We start from the raw sequence: 15,711 nt of genomic DNA on the forward strand, positions 1-15,711 counted from the left end.
CAATGGTCGGCGCACAGTGCGTATGCGTAATAAACAAAACAACTGCAGTAACAATCGTCCTTGTGTGCGTGTGCGTGTATGTGTGTGTGTAAGTGGGCTTTATTTAAATTTACAGCCAAGCAGTCGGCACTGTTGAGCTTTCCTACGCACACTGGCCATGCCCCGCCCCCTGACCGCCCTGACCCCCTGCCACACTTCCCCGCCACACACAACAATCCCTGAAAAGGGGCGCCTGTGCACGCCCACTCCCTGGGCGCACATTGTGCTCAGTGTTTGGCGTTTGCCCCTGTTGAATAATAAATTGTATTTTGCGGCATTTAAAAGCAATTTTTAACATTTTTCAATCTCAATGGCAATGCCTGAACCGGCAAGCACGCACACCATCATAAATACCCACAAACACAGGCGCACAGGCGATGGCGCTGCCACATTCATATCCGTATGCTTACACAGGGCGAGGTAATGGGTGCCTAAATCGAAGAAGATATTTATTTGAACTGATTATTTAATAATTGTATATTACCACACATATTTGCTCTCAGTGCTGACTGTGTTTTCCTGCTCGAGAGGCAATCAGCACACAATTTCAATAACTTTGTTGTGTTATTCATTATACAGACAGTTTGGAGTACAGTTCATCAATTTATTGATATTTTTGGCAGTGTAATTGTATACATACTTGGTGGAGCCGAAGGGGAGTCCGACCGGAGCCCGTTGTGGCACAGTTTTGTCTACCAATTTTGCAGTGAATTGTCCTGGGGATCTCTGAAGCCAAGGCTGTCAAACCGTAGCAACACACCAGCTCTCCACGCACCGAGATGGATAGAGACAGATGCAGGAGGAAGTGGGACGGCAGACCAGAAGGGGGGGCAATTTTTGGCTTAGAGCTGGAGCTGGAGCTGGAGCTGGAGCATTTTCCGACTGGCTCCCTTTGCATTTAGTTAAGCTTGAAGTGAAGACAGCAACGATTCGGCAGTGAAACAAATTGCAGCATTTAAGTTGCCATCCAGCACCGCCACCCGGCCACCCGGCCACCTCCCAACCACCTAGCTGCTCCACAATCTCTGTTCAGCCGGAGTAGGAAAACTAGTCGAAAATGTTCGTACTTGTGTGTCCAGAGCTGGCAAACAATTTGCGTAAAGTTTGATTATGTGTGTAAACCGGCCAGTATTTTCCATTTCAAGTTGCTACACTTTGCATGTGCTAACAATGCTGGCGGCTATGTTCGGCACAACAGCTGCCAATTATTAGGACCGAATTTCAAGTCGATCTCAACAGGCTTTCAGATTTAGTTCGAACGCTCGCACGAAAAAATGTCAGGCGCAAAACAAGGAAATCTAAAAATGGAGCAACTGTATGCTCGTCGCCGCAGATACAAGATCAAAAGTGCCAAGAGGTAGCTATGTTATAAGATACTAACTCAGCTTCGAGCTCAACTATTAAATCCCCAGGGGTGTCTGCAAATTCCTACCTGATTTGAAGTGCAAATCTCTGGGAGGCATTGGACACAAGATAAAGGATCTGCTGACCTCGTTGCTTCCGTCCTCGGATTTCTATAAGAACTCGCTGCGATTCTACAAGCGCTGCACAAAACCAGATCGTCACGAGTTCCAGCGCATTAGCATTGCCATTGGCGTGGGATTCCTCATCATGGGCTTGATTGGATTCGCCGTTAAGCTGATGCACATACCCATAGTCAACATCATCATGGACTGAGGGATAGAGCTCTAGTGGAAATAAAGATTCAATTCCGCTGCTCAAAGTCGAGAAAGTTTTCTGGGCGGAGGCCAATGTCTCTGGAACCGAGACAAGATGCTTGGTTTGACCTAAGGGTGTGAAGGAGATCATCCTTTTGCTTGCCAGGCCTTTCTTTAAATACCCACCATTCGTGGTGCCAAGCCGAATGTTATATTGTTTTCCATTTATAGACTTTGTAATTTAAATTGCTTCCCGGGAAATAGTATTTCTGGAGTTTAGAAGCACACATTTTTTGCAGCATTTAACTTACTTGAATGTAGGCAATAAAGATACTTCAGCAAACTGTAAGGGGTCAGATGCGAAGTCAGATCCGTGAGGTAGTGAAATGCTTCCTAGGCAGTCAGGGCCAGGAAAAAGGGTTTCTTAAAGAAATGCTCACCTGTTCAGCAACCTCCTCTTCAAAATATATTCGGCGAAAGTAAAAATTTCAACTGAACTTTTTTTCTTAGCAGGAAAGCAAAACTTGTTGACCAAATCAATGGGCGAAGCTTTTATCTGAGCACTTGCAGCAGCTGCAGAGGGAATCAAGAGCCGGTCCTTGACGCATCGGTATCCATATCCCTTGGACTCTAGGATGTGCATTGTCGCATGTGTCTCCATTTGCTGCTGTTATGTTTTATTGATGAGTCTCGAAAACCAAAATTGATGATGCCTCGCTGTCCCCGTCTGCATTCGCGTCCGCATCCGCATACGCATCCGCATCCGTGTCCTTGCGGCGTTGCAAAGAGCGCAGTCGAGCTGCCTTGTTGTTCCCGCTGTTGCCGGCGGCAAATGGCGAAAATTTATTCAAAACTTCGACGCAGTTGCATCCTTTAACGGCCCGTTCGTGCAACAGGCGTCAAAGGAGTTGATGAAGGGAAATTGACGTGGTCGGAATTAAGTGCAGGCGTTCTCGTGGGAATCTTGGAAAAGTTGAAACGATTCAGATATTGAACGGAGTCCTTTAACTGGAATGAAAAAGGGTTTTCTACTCATTTCTGAGGCTCACGACAGCGCTGTGTGTCGCATTAAGCTGAAATCATTTTGTAAGTGCATTCATATAAACTTCTTATGTACACTTCCTACACTTAATTGTAAGGAATTAAAATTGTAGGATATCATGCAACGAAGTCCATTAGGAGAGCAAATTCTCCGAAAATACCTTGTTTATTCTTCGTGAGCTTATAAGAAAATAAACCGAACCTTTTCTTTCATATGTAGCCAAGGAATTTTATTAAAAGCTAATTTTGTTCTGGGGGCATACAATCGCACACTTTTTCATGCTGTCCCGTGGCTGCCTTGTTCTAGTTCTCTTCTTGATGCATTTTAATTAAAAGTGAAGTGCGGCCATTAATTTGCAACTACAAATTACACTCAATAAAACATGTCTGCCACACTGATTTTTCGGCACGAATCGGGCGCACAAGAGCGGGAGGGCACGAGGGTGTGTCGAAGGGATAGAAAGAGAAAGAGAGTGAGAGAGAAAGAGAGAGAGAGTGGGATAGAGGGAGAGAGGCGGGCAATCAATTTGCACTTTGACTACAATTACTGATTTTCGACACTTCAAAGGATTTTATAAATTGCCATTTGCTCTCAGCCCTCAAAAAAAGTTCTACGTTGCTTCTCTGACTTTGGCAATTTGTATTGGCCTTTTTCCTTGCCCACACACACACACACACACACACTCACACACACACACACACATGCACATTCACATTCACACCCACACACTGAGACGGCCACATGTGTTTTTTGTTCTCATCTTGATTGCGCCTACCATGTACAACTTTAATTAACTCAATGTGCGACTCCTGCGGCCAAATGGCAGGCAGTCCAAAAACCCAGGACTTGAAAATAGTTTCTGCGTGGCAAGAGCTGGCGCAAATGGAGCCAAAGAGTAAATGGATTTTTTGTTAGTTTGGCGTGCTGCAAATTAGGTTTCGGATGAATGGCAAACCTAATGAGGGGCACCGAAACGGGCTAGACAAGGTGGGTAACAGTTAAAGGCCCTCTTGGTCACCAAAGTTGAAGCTATATCCCTTGGCAGACAACTTCGTACTTTAGGCCATATTTCGGTTCGGCAATTTCCATGCAAAGCGCAGATACACGCGTAAAGCGGAAAACATTTTTACACATATGACTGACGCTGATTGCGTTTGTCACGTCGCCGAAATAAAATTGCTGTGCGACCCCAAAAGCTGACGGCTACGCAAAACGGAGAGGTGGCGAAAAAATCGCAAAAAACTTCTGTTAGTCAACAGCTTTCAACTAACCAATACCCATTACTCAGCGCTGAGTTAAAGTTACCCATAAGGCAAAGCATTTTGTAAAACCTAATTTAAATTTGCTGCAGCCCTACTAGCGAAGAGGCTAAATACTATATTCTGCACTGGAATATACAATTTCACTTTTGCAGTAATGGGTATAGGGTTCCTAAGAAAAAGACAGCCTTTTTTATTTTCGTTCTTGTTGTTGAGTTGAACTCCTCTGGCATTGTACGTCTATATGTATGCACACCTCATCCCGTTGGTTTTTTGGGGCCTTCTTGCATCTGCGCCAAAAATCGGCTAGCGGAAACGGAATTGCAGTAAAATCGGCATCGATGAACTCGGCGACCTCTTTACGCATGCAAACAACCACACTCAACCGTCCGGCATTGCGTATACGTAACGTGCGCCAGCCGATTGTCGCAGTTGCGGAATATTTGCATAATTTAGCGATTGAATTTTATGCTCAAAAGCAAAGCGCGCAGCATCTGCTTTCCGCTTGCTACATAAACGTACATCAGGCAGCAGGCGAAAACGATGCTGGTGTTGTGGCATTGAGAAGCTTCATCCATTTCGCTTTTCATATATTAATTATATAATTTTTGCTGCATTTGGTCGTGGCCAGGAGCTTCCGAACAGCAGCATCGGCATCATTATTAAGCCGATGATGAAGATCATTCTTGCCGGGACATGGACAATAATTGCATGCAACATAATTAAAGCCATTAAAGCACTTAAGCTGCCGGAAAACCCAGGACATATGCCAATGGCCGTCGCTATAGGCAGTCGAATGAGCAGGGGGTATACGGGTATATTCAGCGATAGAGTGGCCACTGGTCGAGTCATGTTTGCATATGCATAATTATGATGAAAACACATTTAAATGCATTTAATCGGGCGCATGGCCAGCCTCGAAGGGGAATCGGTCCTCAGGAATCGAGGGGTGGTTGGGCCCCATCCCCATCCCCATCCCCATCCCCATCGGTGCAGGGAGGATCGTGGTTTTGGTCGACCTGGTTTGGCAGGTGGCTTATGGCCACGGCCCACTGCAAAGGCTTTTAACGTTTATTGGTTTTTATTTAATATTCCGTACCCGTGGCGAGGCCGCAAGCATATTAAATTCATAGAAACGGATTGCTCAATTTATCAAGCTGCAGTCAAAAGGCATATTTAAGTTAGACGCCGAGCGCAGTCAATAGTTTGCCTTACTGTATAGGATTAAAAAAGCAATCGAACAGTTTTCTTCAATTTTTATGCTATATGGTTACTACAAATTGATTATAATAAATGCAAATAGAGATTTTATTTAAACATCCCGGCCGTAGCTTTCTATTTTCACATTCTTCACATATTTATTTTATATTTTACTGCACGCACTTTTACTGCTAACTTACGTTCTGTTCGAACTGATTTCCCAGAATTTAATACTCCAGAAATCAAATTTAACAAATAAACGAATTCATTTGATATCAGCATTCAATGACAGAAAATACAAACTTCGAATAGCACAAGAAATTCGTTTGTTGGCCGAGATGGATGCATTCAAAGTCGTCTAACAAAAGTTGTTTGTTGATTGGCACAGTCAGTGTGGAGAAATCCTTTCCATAGCCGATGATATTGAAATATTTACCGATTTGCCTCCTGCAAATTATGTATGCAATTTAAATGAAATTATTTATGTGCGAAGATTTTTCAAATATTTATACCAGGCTAACACAAGTGCATACACAAATTTTATTTTTATTTACGAGTATACAAGTATGTGTTGGGTATTTGTGGGCAGCTTTTGGCCACTCGTTGTTTGTCTCGTCGACCGGCCAGAAATTTAATTAAATCTCGGCGAGGCATTTCAATTTCATTTTCTATTTACACTTTGTGACAATTTTTACGCGTCAACTTCTCTGCTGTATCTTTTTGTTTCGGGGCGGTCCATTGTTAGTTTTTGTCCTTCTTCTAAGGGAGTATGGAGTGTGGAGTGTGGACCCTTCATAAATGTTGCATGAGCCGCACTTCCCGTTTCCTGTCAGCGCATTTCGCTTTCATGACAATACAGAAAAAGGCCAACTGAGGAAGCAAAGATTTTTGGGTGGCTAAGCAGGAAGCTCAAACTTTGAAGTTGCCGGAAGTTGGGCTGATGTTGTCTCTTTGACCCACTATCGAGTTGCCAAGCATTTACCCGGCCGAAGGAAAGCGGTCGAAATATACGGAGTCGATACTGCGGCAGGCTCTCCAGGCCTGCCCTTCTCTATTGACCCATTATCAGCTGTCCGACCTCGGAAGACATCTGGGCCACATCTGCGGCGGTTTCAATTACCCGCACTTCCACTCACTGTCACCTCGCTCCACTCAACTTAAATATTTATAAAGTTTATTAATGCGCGTGTGGCACCTACGAGGATAAAGCCAAAAGACAAAGAGCCGTGCAAAACCCACCGGGAAGACGGAAAGAAAAATACAATTATAATTATTTATTATGCGACAGTTTCCATTCTGGCTATCTGCGTCTCCGCGGCTCCTTTGTTGCACTCTGCAAACGAAAGCGAAACGAAACTGTCGCGAGAGTTGCCCATAAATCATTTATGCAGCGTGTGCACACACTGCACGGCAAACCGACACTGAGAAAAATATATGGGGCTGACTCGAAGAAAAGGTGAGGTGGCTTGGAAGGGAAATCAATCTTGAAATGTTATACAACGGTGTCTTGAAGTATGCAGTAACTGAAGTGTCATAACTATCTAAGGCATCTTTATAAATTGTTCAAAAGTAATACCAAATTCCTTTCACATATTCAATGAAAAATCCATGTAATTTTTGGTAATTTACGACAAAGTATCTGTTGCAATACCAAGTTGGATTTGTTCCTTGTGTACGCATACCCATACGCATGCTGACTATATAAAGTGGCATAAATCAACTTACACTCCCACACCTACACCCTCCACTTGTGCGGGGGGCTCGGGGATGAGTGTCGCGGGGTCTTCAAGACGTGTCTGCAGTCATATGCAGAACTTGCAAAGGGTCCTTACCCGCTTTCCCCAAAGTAAAGACGCAGCTAAAAAAAGTGGAAAACTTAAGCGCCCCGCCTCGTCGCCTTTCCGACTCTTTGCTTTTCCACTCACACTCACACTCCATTCGAATCCCTGCCCCTTCAATTTTTTTTGGATGCATGTCAGTGCCGTGTGTGTCTTTTGATAAGCGCATTCGAAGCAACAGAAAGTGTAGCGCGGCATAATCTGAAGGCAGGGAAGAGGTGGTATAAGTTTTCCTCGCTGTTTTTCCAGTGCTTTTTTCTCTGGACTGCTTCACGCCAAGCACTTTATTGGCAGTTGCTGAAGTATGCAGCACAGTGTAAGTTTGCCCGTTGAATTTAATTTCTGGCATGTGTGCCGGGAGCTGTGGGTATGATTAGATTGCTTTTTGCACCGGGAGCATGTGGGGATGGGGTCTCAACTTTAAGCGGCAACTGCTATTGATAGGATCAAAAAATATGAGCAAGAAATGTATCTTTTTGGCAACTAAAAAGGACAAGATAGATAAAGAAGAAAACTATTTTTTAAATTTTTGTGCATCTAGAAAAAAGTTTCTATAAATCAATTTACAATACCTTTGTTAGGTGGTAAATGATAAAGATGAATTTCGAGCTCATTCAAAGTTTTCCACTCCATTATCTATTTACTCAAGCTCACTTACTTAACTTCCACATACATTTGATACATTTGCAATTAATTTGAGGTATTTTCCTATATTTTTACATACCAAGTTCATACCAAATATTTTCACGTGTTCCCATCATCAACGGAAAAACTCATTGGCCTGCGGGCTGAACCATGTTCGTCTTTTTCATCCTTGTCGGCCAGAGATGGCAAACGTTTTGCGTATGTTTATCCGAACTTCCGTCGATTTACCAAATTATAATTGCACTCACCCATCGAGAGGTGGGAACTCCTGGCGGTACATGGGGGCAGTTTTGGGGCGCAGTTTTCGGTACGTTTACAATGCACTTCCGCCCCATTGTTGTTTTGCATGTTGACATGGTGCAGGCAGCACCGCCAGCGAGGCAGCCAGACATATTACTCATACGCCGTGTTGTCGCTGCCCCGGTCGTTGGGAGTGTGCGTGTTGACAATCATGTATTCGCTGGTTTTTCTGTTCTCCGCTTTATTTTCCCTTTTTTTGTGTTCTGTATCGCCGTGCTGTTGCCACTAATGTGCCACGCCCCTCGGCGACGGGCGTTAAGTTGAGCTGACAATCGAAAGCCGAGAGGTGGCAGAGCGGAGCAGTCAAGTGTGTGGGCGTTGCACGCTCGTCTTTTCTTTCAGGCGATGCCTAGCCCTGATCCCCGATTCCCGATCCCCGGAGCTCCGTGCTCACGAAATAACAATGGCAGCGGCATCAACAGCAGCTGCAACAATGCAACATGACAACTTCCGTTGCATTCGCCTGCCGGCACAAAGGAAAGCGACAAAAAGTCACACACAAATAAACACTCATACGCCCCGTGGAAAACTGTAACGGAATCGCATTGTGTGGGGCAAAATGTTTTTTCCTGCTCGGGAACGGAACAAAATCACACACACGAATCGGATTCAGGTCCTGAGAATTATGGCAAGATTCTGCTCACGGTATCAGATGGTAGAAATCTACCTGATTTGCAACGAATCAATTATTATTGTTATGTGTTAACCTGCTGCGTGTTTTCAGGTCAAGCAATTAATTGGATTCCATTCGGATAGGTTTGATTTGATTTAAGCGCCCTGCGGCAAGCCTCGTGCAATTTTAATTAATTATGCTAATAAGCCCGCAAATTAAAATTATTGTATATTGTATTGACTATGGCGACACTGATTTGATTTTATACATCTAGGGTATCGTAATCATCCAGATAGTCCTGCTGGTTGGCTGCTAGCCCAGCGGTTTCCTCTGTTATGTGCTCATATGATTCGAACTTGATGACGGATGACGGATGCCCAGCCTTAAATGCACATATTACCAATTTGTAGACGTAGGCGCAGGATTCATTGGGAGCCTTTTCCATGCACTTTGATATGGATGCCGCTGCCTTACTGGTTGCTTTCATTGCTTTCAGATCGACTTCGCCTCGAGCATTTAGCCATTTTGTTGGCTCTCTTTCCAGTTGGCACTTGATGTTGCACTTGTACTTCAGTTCGACATTTTCCTTGAGGACATTATCCAAATTACTGGTATCGTCAAACTTTTCATACTCCGCAATGGTAATATTATTGGTTCTTAGACAATCGGTGAAATCGTTATAGGTTCCTTTGAAGAAGTCAAAGGGTTGGCTTTCCTAAAAGGTATTTATTTGTAAATCAAGTATTGTTTAGTTGGTGTATCTAACCTTAGCTTGGCTAATCGAAACGATAAGTAGCACAAAAATGGCAAGTCTAGTGATAAACATTGTTAGCTTCAGACTGAACTGATTCAGATCAACTTTCCCACTTATTTAAAACTATTGCCATAACTTGAAAGACCTGTTTTTGGAAATTATACATGTGTATATACAATTTTGTGGGATCAATATCAATAAATCAATAATTAGTTAGGTAATATGCGTTTTCCTCAGTTTTTGTACATATAATTTAAGATCATTTGAATTATGCGAAAACTTTGCTTCACTTAAAATAAATAACTCGGAATAACAATTACGTGTCGATTCTGACTGGCGTTTTTCATGATTGAGGTGGAATTTTGGTTAATTTAAAACTCTACAAATTCGTTTCAAATAGTCGCATTTTTTGTGGGTTATGTGTGGAACGTGTATTATGCCACAAATTCAAATAAAATACAATTATTCAGAATCCATTACGGGATGGCCGGCCTTAAATGCACACATCACCAGTCTAAAACTGTAGGCACAAGGTTCTTCGGAAGCCTTCTCCATGCACTTGGTAATGGATTTAGATGCCTCAATGGTGGTATTCATCAAATCCAAGTCCATTTTACCTTCAGCATTCAACCACTTCGTTGAATCTCTCTCCAGCTGGCATTTAATATTGCACTTGTACCTCCAGTCGACTTTTTCGTTGAGCAGGTAATCCAGAGTCTCGAGTCGCGCGTATTTCTCATATTCCCCTATAGTAATATTATTAACTTGTAGGCACTCCTGAAAGTCTTTCCAATTCCAGTGAAATATATCAAAGGGGTGGCGAGCCTATAAAGTTTGTCACAAATTAAGGAAAAGCTTAGGCAAATAAAAATATATATCCCACCTTAGCTAAGCTGAACATTAATATCAGAGGCGCAAGAAATACAAGTCTGTAGATGAACATTGTAGAAATGAAACTAAATAGTTGATTGCGAATTTCCCACTGGCCTTAAACAAATGCGTTTAAGTTGCTTGACCAGTTTTTGCTCGATTATTCGTTTAATTTGTTTGTATTTTTTTCCGCCTCGCTGACCTCATCGCTCTGCTCGAAGCTATCCGTGACACAAATCACCATCCTAAACGCATATTCGCAGTGATCTTTCTCCTCGTCGTAGATCTTCTTGCAGTCGTAGAGAATCTCCCGCAGTTCATCGCTAACTTGCTCAATTTCATCGATTCGAGACACATCCAAATAGCCATTGGCGTCCAGCAGATTTCCCTTTTCCCCTAGGCAATGGATGAAGCACTTGTATCTCCGCTCGGTGTTCTCGAGATCTTCCTCCTCGGAGCTGTTGCGATCTACGAGTTCTTGGAACTCAGCCTGGCTGATGTTATTGCTGGCTAGGCAATCCGACACGTAGTTGGTTTCCTCCAGCAGTGAGAGACTCTAAAAAAAACCAAACTTTGGTAACAACTGCTTTGGTAACCGTTCTCAGGATTGATTACCTGTATGGAGACCACGCTGACGGCCAAGATACATATTAATCCTAGCTTGAACATAATCAAACAATTCGCAGAATCTGCTTCAAGATAATACGGACATGGGTTTTCCTAGCACCGTAGCACCTGACGATAAACTGTTACTCGCAGAAAAGCGGTTCTGAATTTTATACAGACTGGCTAGCGGCTAATTTATGGCAACTAGCTTATCTGTATGTAGTTGGCTAATTAATTGCGGCCAACTGGTTACTGGATACAATATGAATCAGATCGGTATACGATCCGTCGTGCATTTAATTGAGTCTCAAAACTCGGAGCTGCATCAACTTGCATTGAGCTCGGGCCCAGTGATTGATTTGAATTGGCAATTATTTACTTTTACAAATTTAAAAGGCCAGGCAGCAAAGCATTTCCGGCAAAACTAAACACACAGCGTAAAGTTCCACGTAAATTTCATTTTGTACGCAGTGAAATTCGCATAACATTTCCTGTCAACATATTTTGCAACACTTTTGTTGCAAAAATGAAGCGACAACTGCAGCGGCAGGAGCAACACAAAGCGACAAATTGCGTTGACAGTGGGAGGGAATGGGTTTTGGCTTGGAATGGTTTGGTTTGGTTTGGTTTGGTTCGGCTCGGTTTGGGTATAGTTTCTTTTTTTGGCTTTCTATTTGGAGAAAAGACATTCCTAACTATGCAACCCCATGCAACTGTAGACAACAAATGAAAATTCCAAGAATATTCACATTCGCAGTGAGTTTTGGCTTTTGCGGCCGGGACTTTGTCTGCTCTTTTCCAGCGAGCTCCTTCTCCGCCAAACCGCTTGTCGCGTTGTTTACTTTGGTTATTTACGGCCTGAACAATTTTTTTTGGCCCTCTTGCCTTTCACGCTGCATACTTTGGACGGTTGCCAAAAAGGAAATATGTGTTGGCGAAAATTACAAATTTTTATGGTCCTAGCTAGGTGCTAAACTGTGTCCTCGGCTGACCCGGCCTGTCGCTTCTATTCCTGTCAAGTCCAGCTGCATAATTGCGATGCTTTTTCCTAGTTCTCAGCCCATCAATTTTTGAGGCTTAATGTGAATTTCGCATTTTCATGAAACGTGGTTTCGCTGTTCTGGGCAAAATTTGATTCCGTTGGACGGGCTTTAACGCTAATTAGTCATGTGAAATGTTTTTGGGTCGATAAGCAGTTGCATAATTCACAGGTCGACATGCAGCATGGCAACGTGAAACAAGGTCTATGTTCGCAAAGAAATCAGATTCTGTGGACTCCAGAAATTTGGCATTATTTTTGCCTAATGGTAATCAAATTACAGACTTTTTAAAATGTAATGAGCTCGCATAAAAGCGGTATTGAACCTTCACATCAGTGAAGTTTCAATGAAGGTTACAAAAGAGACTCTGACTTTACTATGACAGCTACTGCCATTTATTAAACATGTCAGGGGGAGCTGGTGAAGTTTCTTTTCCCTCTTTTTTCAGCTGTTGCCGCTGATACCTTTCCGGAAAAGTTGCCACAACAAAAGGAAAACTAGTGAAAATATATGTGTAAAAAGTTCTGGCTGCTTTGCGTAATAAAAATAAATAGTAACTGACTTCAATATGCATGTCACGTATTTTGCATGCACTTTGATGCCACGCCCACCCACAAATGCCGCCCAAATACATTTTGGCACGTGCAGCAACACAATGGAATTTCTCGAAAAATGCGTAAAATGCTAAGGGAAGACGATGGGGTAGCAATAGCATAACCGAGGCATCTTCTGCAACTGAGCCGAGACTTTGACTTCGCCAAGACATTGCAACAAATTAAGGCACGAAATCCTGAAGCTTTCTAACGACAATGACCAGTTTTCCCACGTTCGTTTCGGGATATAGAACCACTAAGTGGTTTACATTTATCAATTAGCTGAAATGGAGAGCAGCAGAGTCAGCTGCCAAGTTCAAAGCATTGCCAGCTAGGAGCCGTTCGCGAAACCACTGGGCTGTGAATCGCTCCTCCAAGACAAACAAAGTCGCGGAAGCGGGCTCACATCCTGGAAGATGCAAGGGCCACGGACCAAAGGACCTACTCGCTCGAGACAGCTGCATCTTTGGCCAGCGGCAAAGCAAAGTGAAAAGCGGAGCAGAGCAAGGCAAACCCACTTCCCCGGCGGTAATTACAAAATTTTTAATTAAATGTTAAGCGTGGAATGGACGACCTTAAGCGCTCATAACCGAGATCGGGCACGGCTCACAGCTTTAATTCGCAGTCTCGGCGACAATGAATGGGGCTTGACTCCCAGATGAGTTCTGTTTATGCTGGACTTTCGCCATTTTTTCATAGTTTTCCGTGAGATTTGCACGCCTCGCTGCATTTGGTCGCAATTTTCGCACCCAAGCAAATGAGCCTACACGTGGAATAGTTCAGAAGATTCATATGATTAGCTCAAAACGTCTGGCAATTTTTGTTAAGTATTGCTAAGAACCCAGAAACAGCTCTCGATTTTTTACAGAACCTTTGGTAAGATAGATACAATATTGACTTTCATTATTAATCCTTTTTCCGCAGTCTAAAAGCTTTTACGCTGTTGCTCTGCAGGTATTTTTACAACTTTTATTATTCCAGTTCCATTTTTCGTTTACAAAAGGGTGCCAAATCTTCGTATAAAAATCGCTAGTCCATTTTTTTTGGCAGCAATCGCAGGGCTTAAAGTTGGAGCTTAGAGCTAGCTCGTGTGCGAATAGTTTTGGCGTATTTTCAGAGGATGTGAAGGGCGAATGGAGGAGAAAGCGTTTGGCTAACTAAAAATAAACCGAGTGTTAAACGTGGCTTACACACTGGCCATTTTTATTGCCAGCCTGGTCCGTCAGCCGTGAATAATCGCATTAGTTGTGAAATTAAAAATTACAAAATAGAATAGATAAATCCGCCCACGGCTGGCTGGTTGACTATCTAGCTGGCTTGAGGTAAGCCTTTTGTTGGCCCAAAGGCAGAACTATTAACTGTCCCCCTTTCCGTTTTGTGCCACATAAATTCGATTAAAACGTCCTTTTTTTGTGAGCGTTTGTGAGCGTTTGTGAGCGTGTGTGTCCATGGACTTACTGCTAATTGAATTGCCGAGTCGAAAGAGAATTAGTTAAGCCAGTTTGAGGGTTAATGTGCTGGAAGTGACCCCCCATGTATCCAATGGGGTCAAAGGTGGACCGGCGACTTTTTAGGGGATGGAGAGCTCATTATTCTCGGGCAGGTTACCATATCCCTTTGAACTGACAACCTGGGACACTTATGCATGCTTTTTATTGCCTACTTATCAGGGCGGACGCCTCAGCCTTTGAGCCATGTCCTTGTGGAATGTTCAATTGTACGATACATAAATATCTTTACGACACTGGTGTCCCTTTTCGCCATGCATATTTTATTCCCAGCCGTTGACCAAGATGTCACAATTGTGATGACGTCAATGCCAAGTCCTGGTGTAAATTTAAATCGAATCTCATGGCAACCAAGAGGCAATGCCGGCAAAAAGATGAAGAGAAAATGAAGAAGTGAAATCAATTTCTTTTGTGTGTCGTTTGAAAGGCTTCAAATGATTTTCAATTGTTGCTGCATTGACAATTCACCAAATCGAAGTGGTATATTTTTCTCTCCACTCAATAAATACAAGGATATTGACTTTGTCCGTACGAGCTTCATAATCGGATTTTCGTGTTAAATGATTCTATTCCTTGGCTTTCATGCGCCTTGAGCAGCCTTTGGGTTCAACTTCGACTGCACGGGTTCAATAAACATTCGCACAGGTGACTGCCTGCATTGTGTATTAAATTCCAACACTTAACCCCCTTGACTGCAACTGTCTGCCGAGTTCGGTGGCATGGGTTAAACAACACTAGACGGCGACTCATTACTTGAGTGCTAAAATGGGTGACTGCTTTTGCTGCTGCTCTTGCCGCTGCAGCCTTTTTGTGGCAATTTTTGAGTGCGCTTTCTACAGTTTTTAACTTGAAACAACAACAGTGAGTCAAGTCCTTCTCATGGTCCTCGTCATTTTTCTTCCACTCGCTCCTGCTGCTGCTGCTGCTGCTGTTACTGCTGCAGCAGGTGCATGTTGCTGCCCCGTTTTGTTTGCGGCAAAGTGCGCACCGAGCGTCATTGATGCTGACGTTGATGTTGCTGTAGCTGCTGCTGCTGCTGCTGTAGCTGTAGCTGTTGTTGTTGTCGTCAAGCTGCCACTTGTCACATGGCAACAGTTTAGTTTCCACACACACGCTCACCACACAGCCACCCACACACTCTCAAGTGAGTGCAAGTGCCGGCTCAAGTTGCACTCTTACATGCAGCAAACGGAAATCAACGCAGAGCGCCCAGTCGTCGGGCCAAATGAATAGAGCAGCTCCGCCCACTCAGCCACAGCCCACCGCCCACCACTCCCCACGACCATCGTCTGTGGCAGTCAAAGGTCGCCGTTTATGCTGTCGACCCAAAGATGTGGGTCTCCTGGAACTGCGGCTAGCATTGATAAGACGGCTAAAGCTAAAATTTAAAAACTGAACATAATTGTAGCGCATTTTTGATGACCTTGTTTTGTAGCTCTCGCTACATTAGTAACTAAATAACTTACTTTTAGTAACTTAGTAACTTATATAAGAATCACTGCATGAGGAGGTATGTGTTAAGCATAAACAGGGCTTCTACGAGGTATTAGCAAGTCCGCAGCCGCCTCGCACGGCGCTGGCATTGTTTTTTGTACTGTGCCACTTTTCGTTGCTTTCCGGCTGGCTGCCTCTGTCCGCTCGACTGGCTCATGTCGAAAGGTCATTGGAACAGTAAACGGACTGCAAGCCCACTTCCTGCCGGCAACATGCCACATAATATAGTATGGTATGCTTGCAAATAAAATT

General features: G+C 43.5%; 4 protein-coding genes across 4 annotated transcripts; 1 reads left to right on the top strand and 3 right to left on the bottom strand.

Annotated features, from left to right (window-relative positions):
* The first annotated feature begins 1,287 nt into the window (after positions 1 to 1,287).
* On the top strand, positions 1,288 to 1,752 carry LOC6547525. The gene is made up of 2 exons (XM_001974873.3): positions 1,288 to 1,396; positions 1,452 to 1,752. The coding sequence occupies exons 1-2, from the start codon at positions 1,314 to 1,316 to the stop codon at positions 1,714 to 1,716; spliced, it is 348 nt and encodes a 115-aa protein (XP_001974909.2). The 5' UTR covers positions 1,288 to 1,313; the 3' UTR covers positions 1,717 to 1,752.
* Positions 1,753 to 8,809: 7,057 nt separating this feature from the next.
* On the bottom strand, positions 8,810 to 9,519 carry LOC6547524 (general odorant-binding protein 57a). Its single transcript, XM_001974872.3, has 2 exons — positions 9,361 to 9,519; positions 8,810 to 9,309 (listed from the first exon to the last, which is right to left on the bottom strand). The coding sequence occupies exons 1-2, from the start codon at positions 9,418 to 9,420 to the stop codon at positions 8,857 to 8,859; spliced, it is 513 nt and encodes a 170-aa protein (XP_001974908.1). The 5' UTR covers positions 9,421 to 9,519; the 3' UTR covers positions 8,810 to 8,856.
* Positions 9,520 to 9,734: 215 nt separating this feature from the next.
* LOC6547523 (general odorant-binding protein 57b) lies at positions 9,735 to 10,300 on the bottom strand. The gene is made up of 2 exons (XM_001974871.3): positions 10,232 to 10,300; positions 9,735 to 10,173 (listed from the first exon to the last, which is right to left on the bottom strand). The coding sequence occupies exons 1-2, from the start codon at positions 10,289 to 10,291 to the stop codon at positions 9,811 to 9,813; spliced, it is 423 nt and encodes a 140-aa protein (XP_001974907.1). The 5' UTR covers positions 10,292 to 10,300; the 3' UTR covers positions 9,735 to 9,810.
* Positions 10,301 to 10,312: 12 nt separating this feature from the next.
* LOC6547591 (general odorant-binding protein 57c) lies at positions 10,313 to 10,977 on the bottom strand. Its single transcript, XM_001974870.3, has 2 exons — positions 10,834 to 10,977; positions 10,313 to 10,774 (listed from the first exon to the last, which is right to left on the bottom strand). Exons 1-2 carry the CDS (start codon positions 10,885 to 10,887, stop codon positions 10,379 to 10,381), a joined length of 450 nt encoding a protein of 149 aa, XP_001974906.1. The 5' UTR covers positions 10,888 to 10,977; the 3' UTR covers positions 10,313 to 10,378.
* Positions 10,978 to 15,711: the final 4,734 nt, after the last annotated feature.

The sequence above is a fragment of the Drosophila erecta genome, unplaced genomic scaffold, assembly GCF_003286155.1.
Source record: "Drosophila erecta strain 14021-0224.00,06,07 unplaced genomic scaffold, DereRS2 tig00000092-arrow-pilon, whole genome shotgun sequence".
Taxonomy (NCBI): domain Eukaryota; kingdom Metazoa; phylum Arthropoda; class Insecta; order Diptera; family Drosophilidae; genus Drosophila; species Drosophila erecta.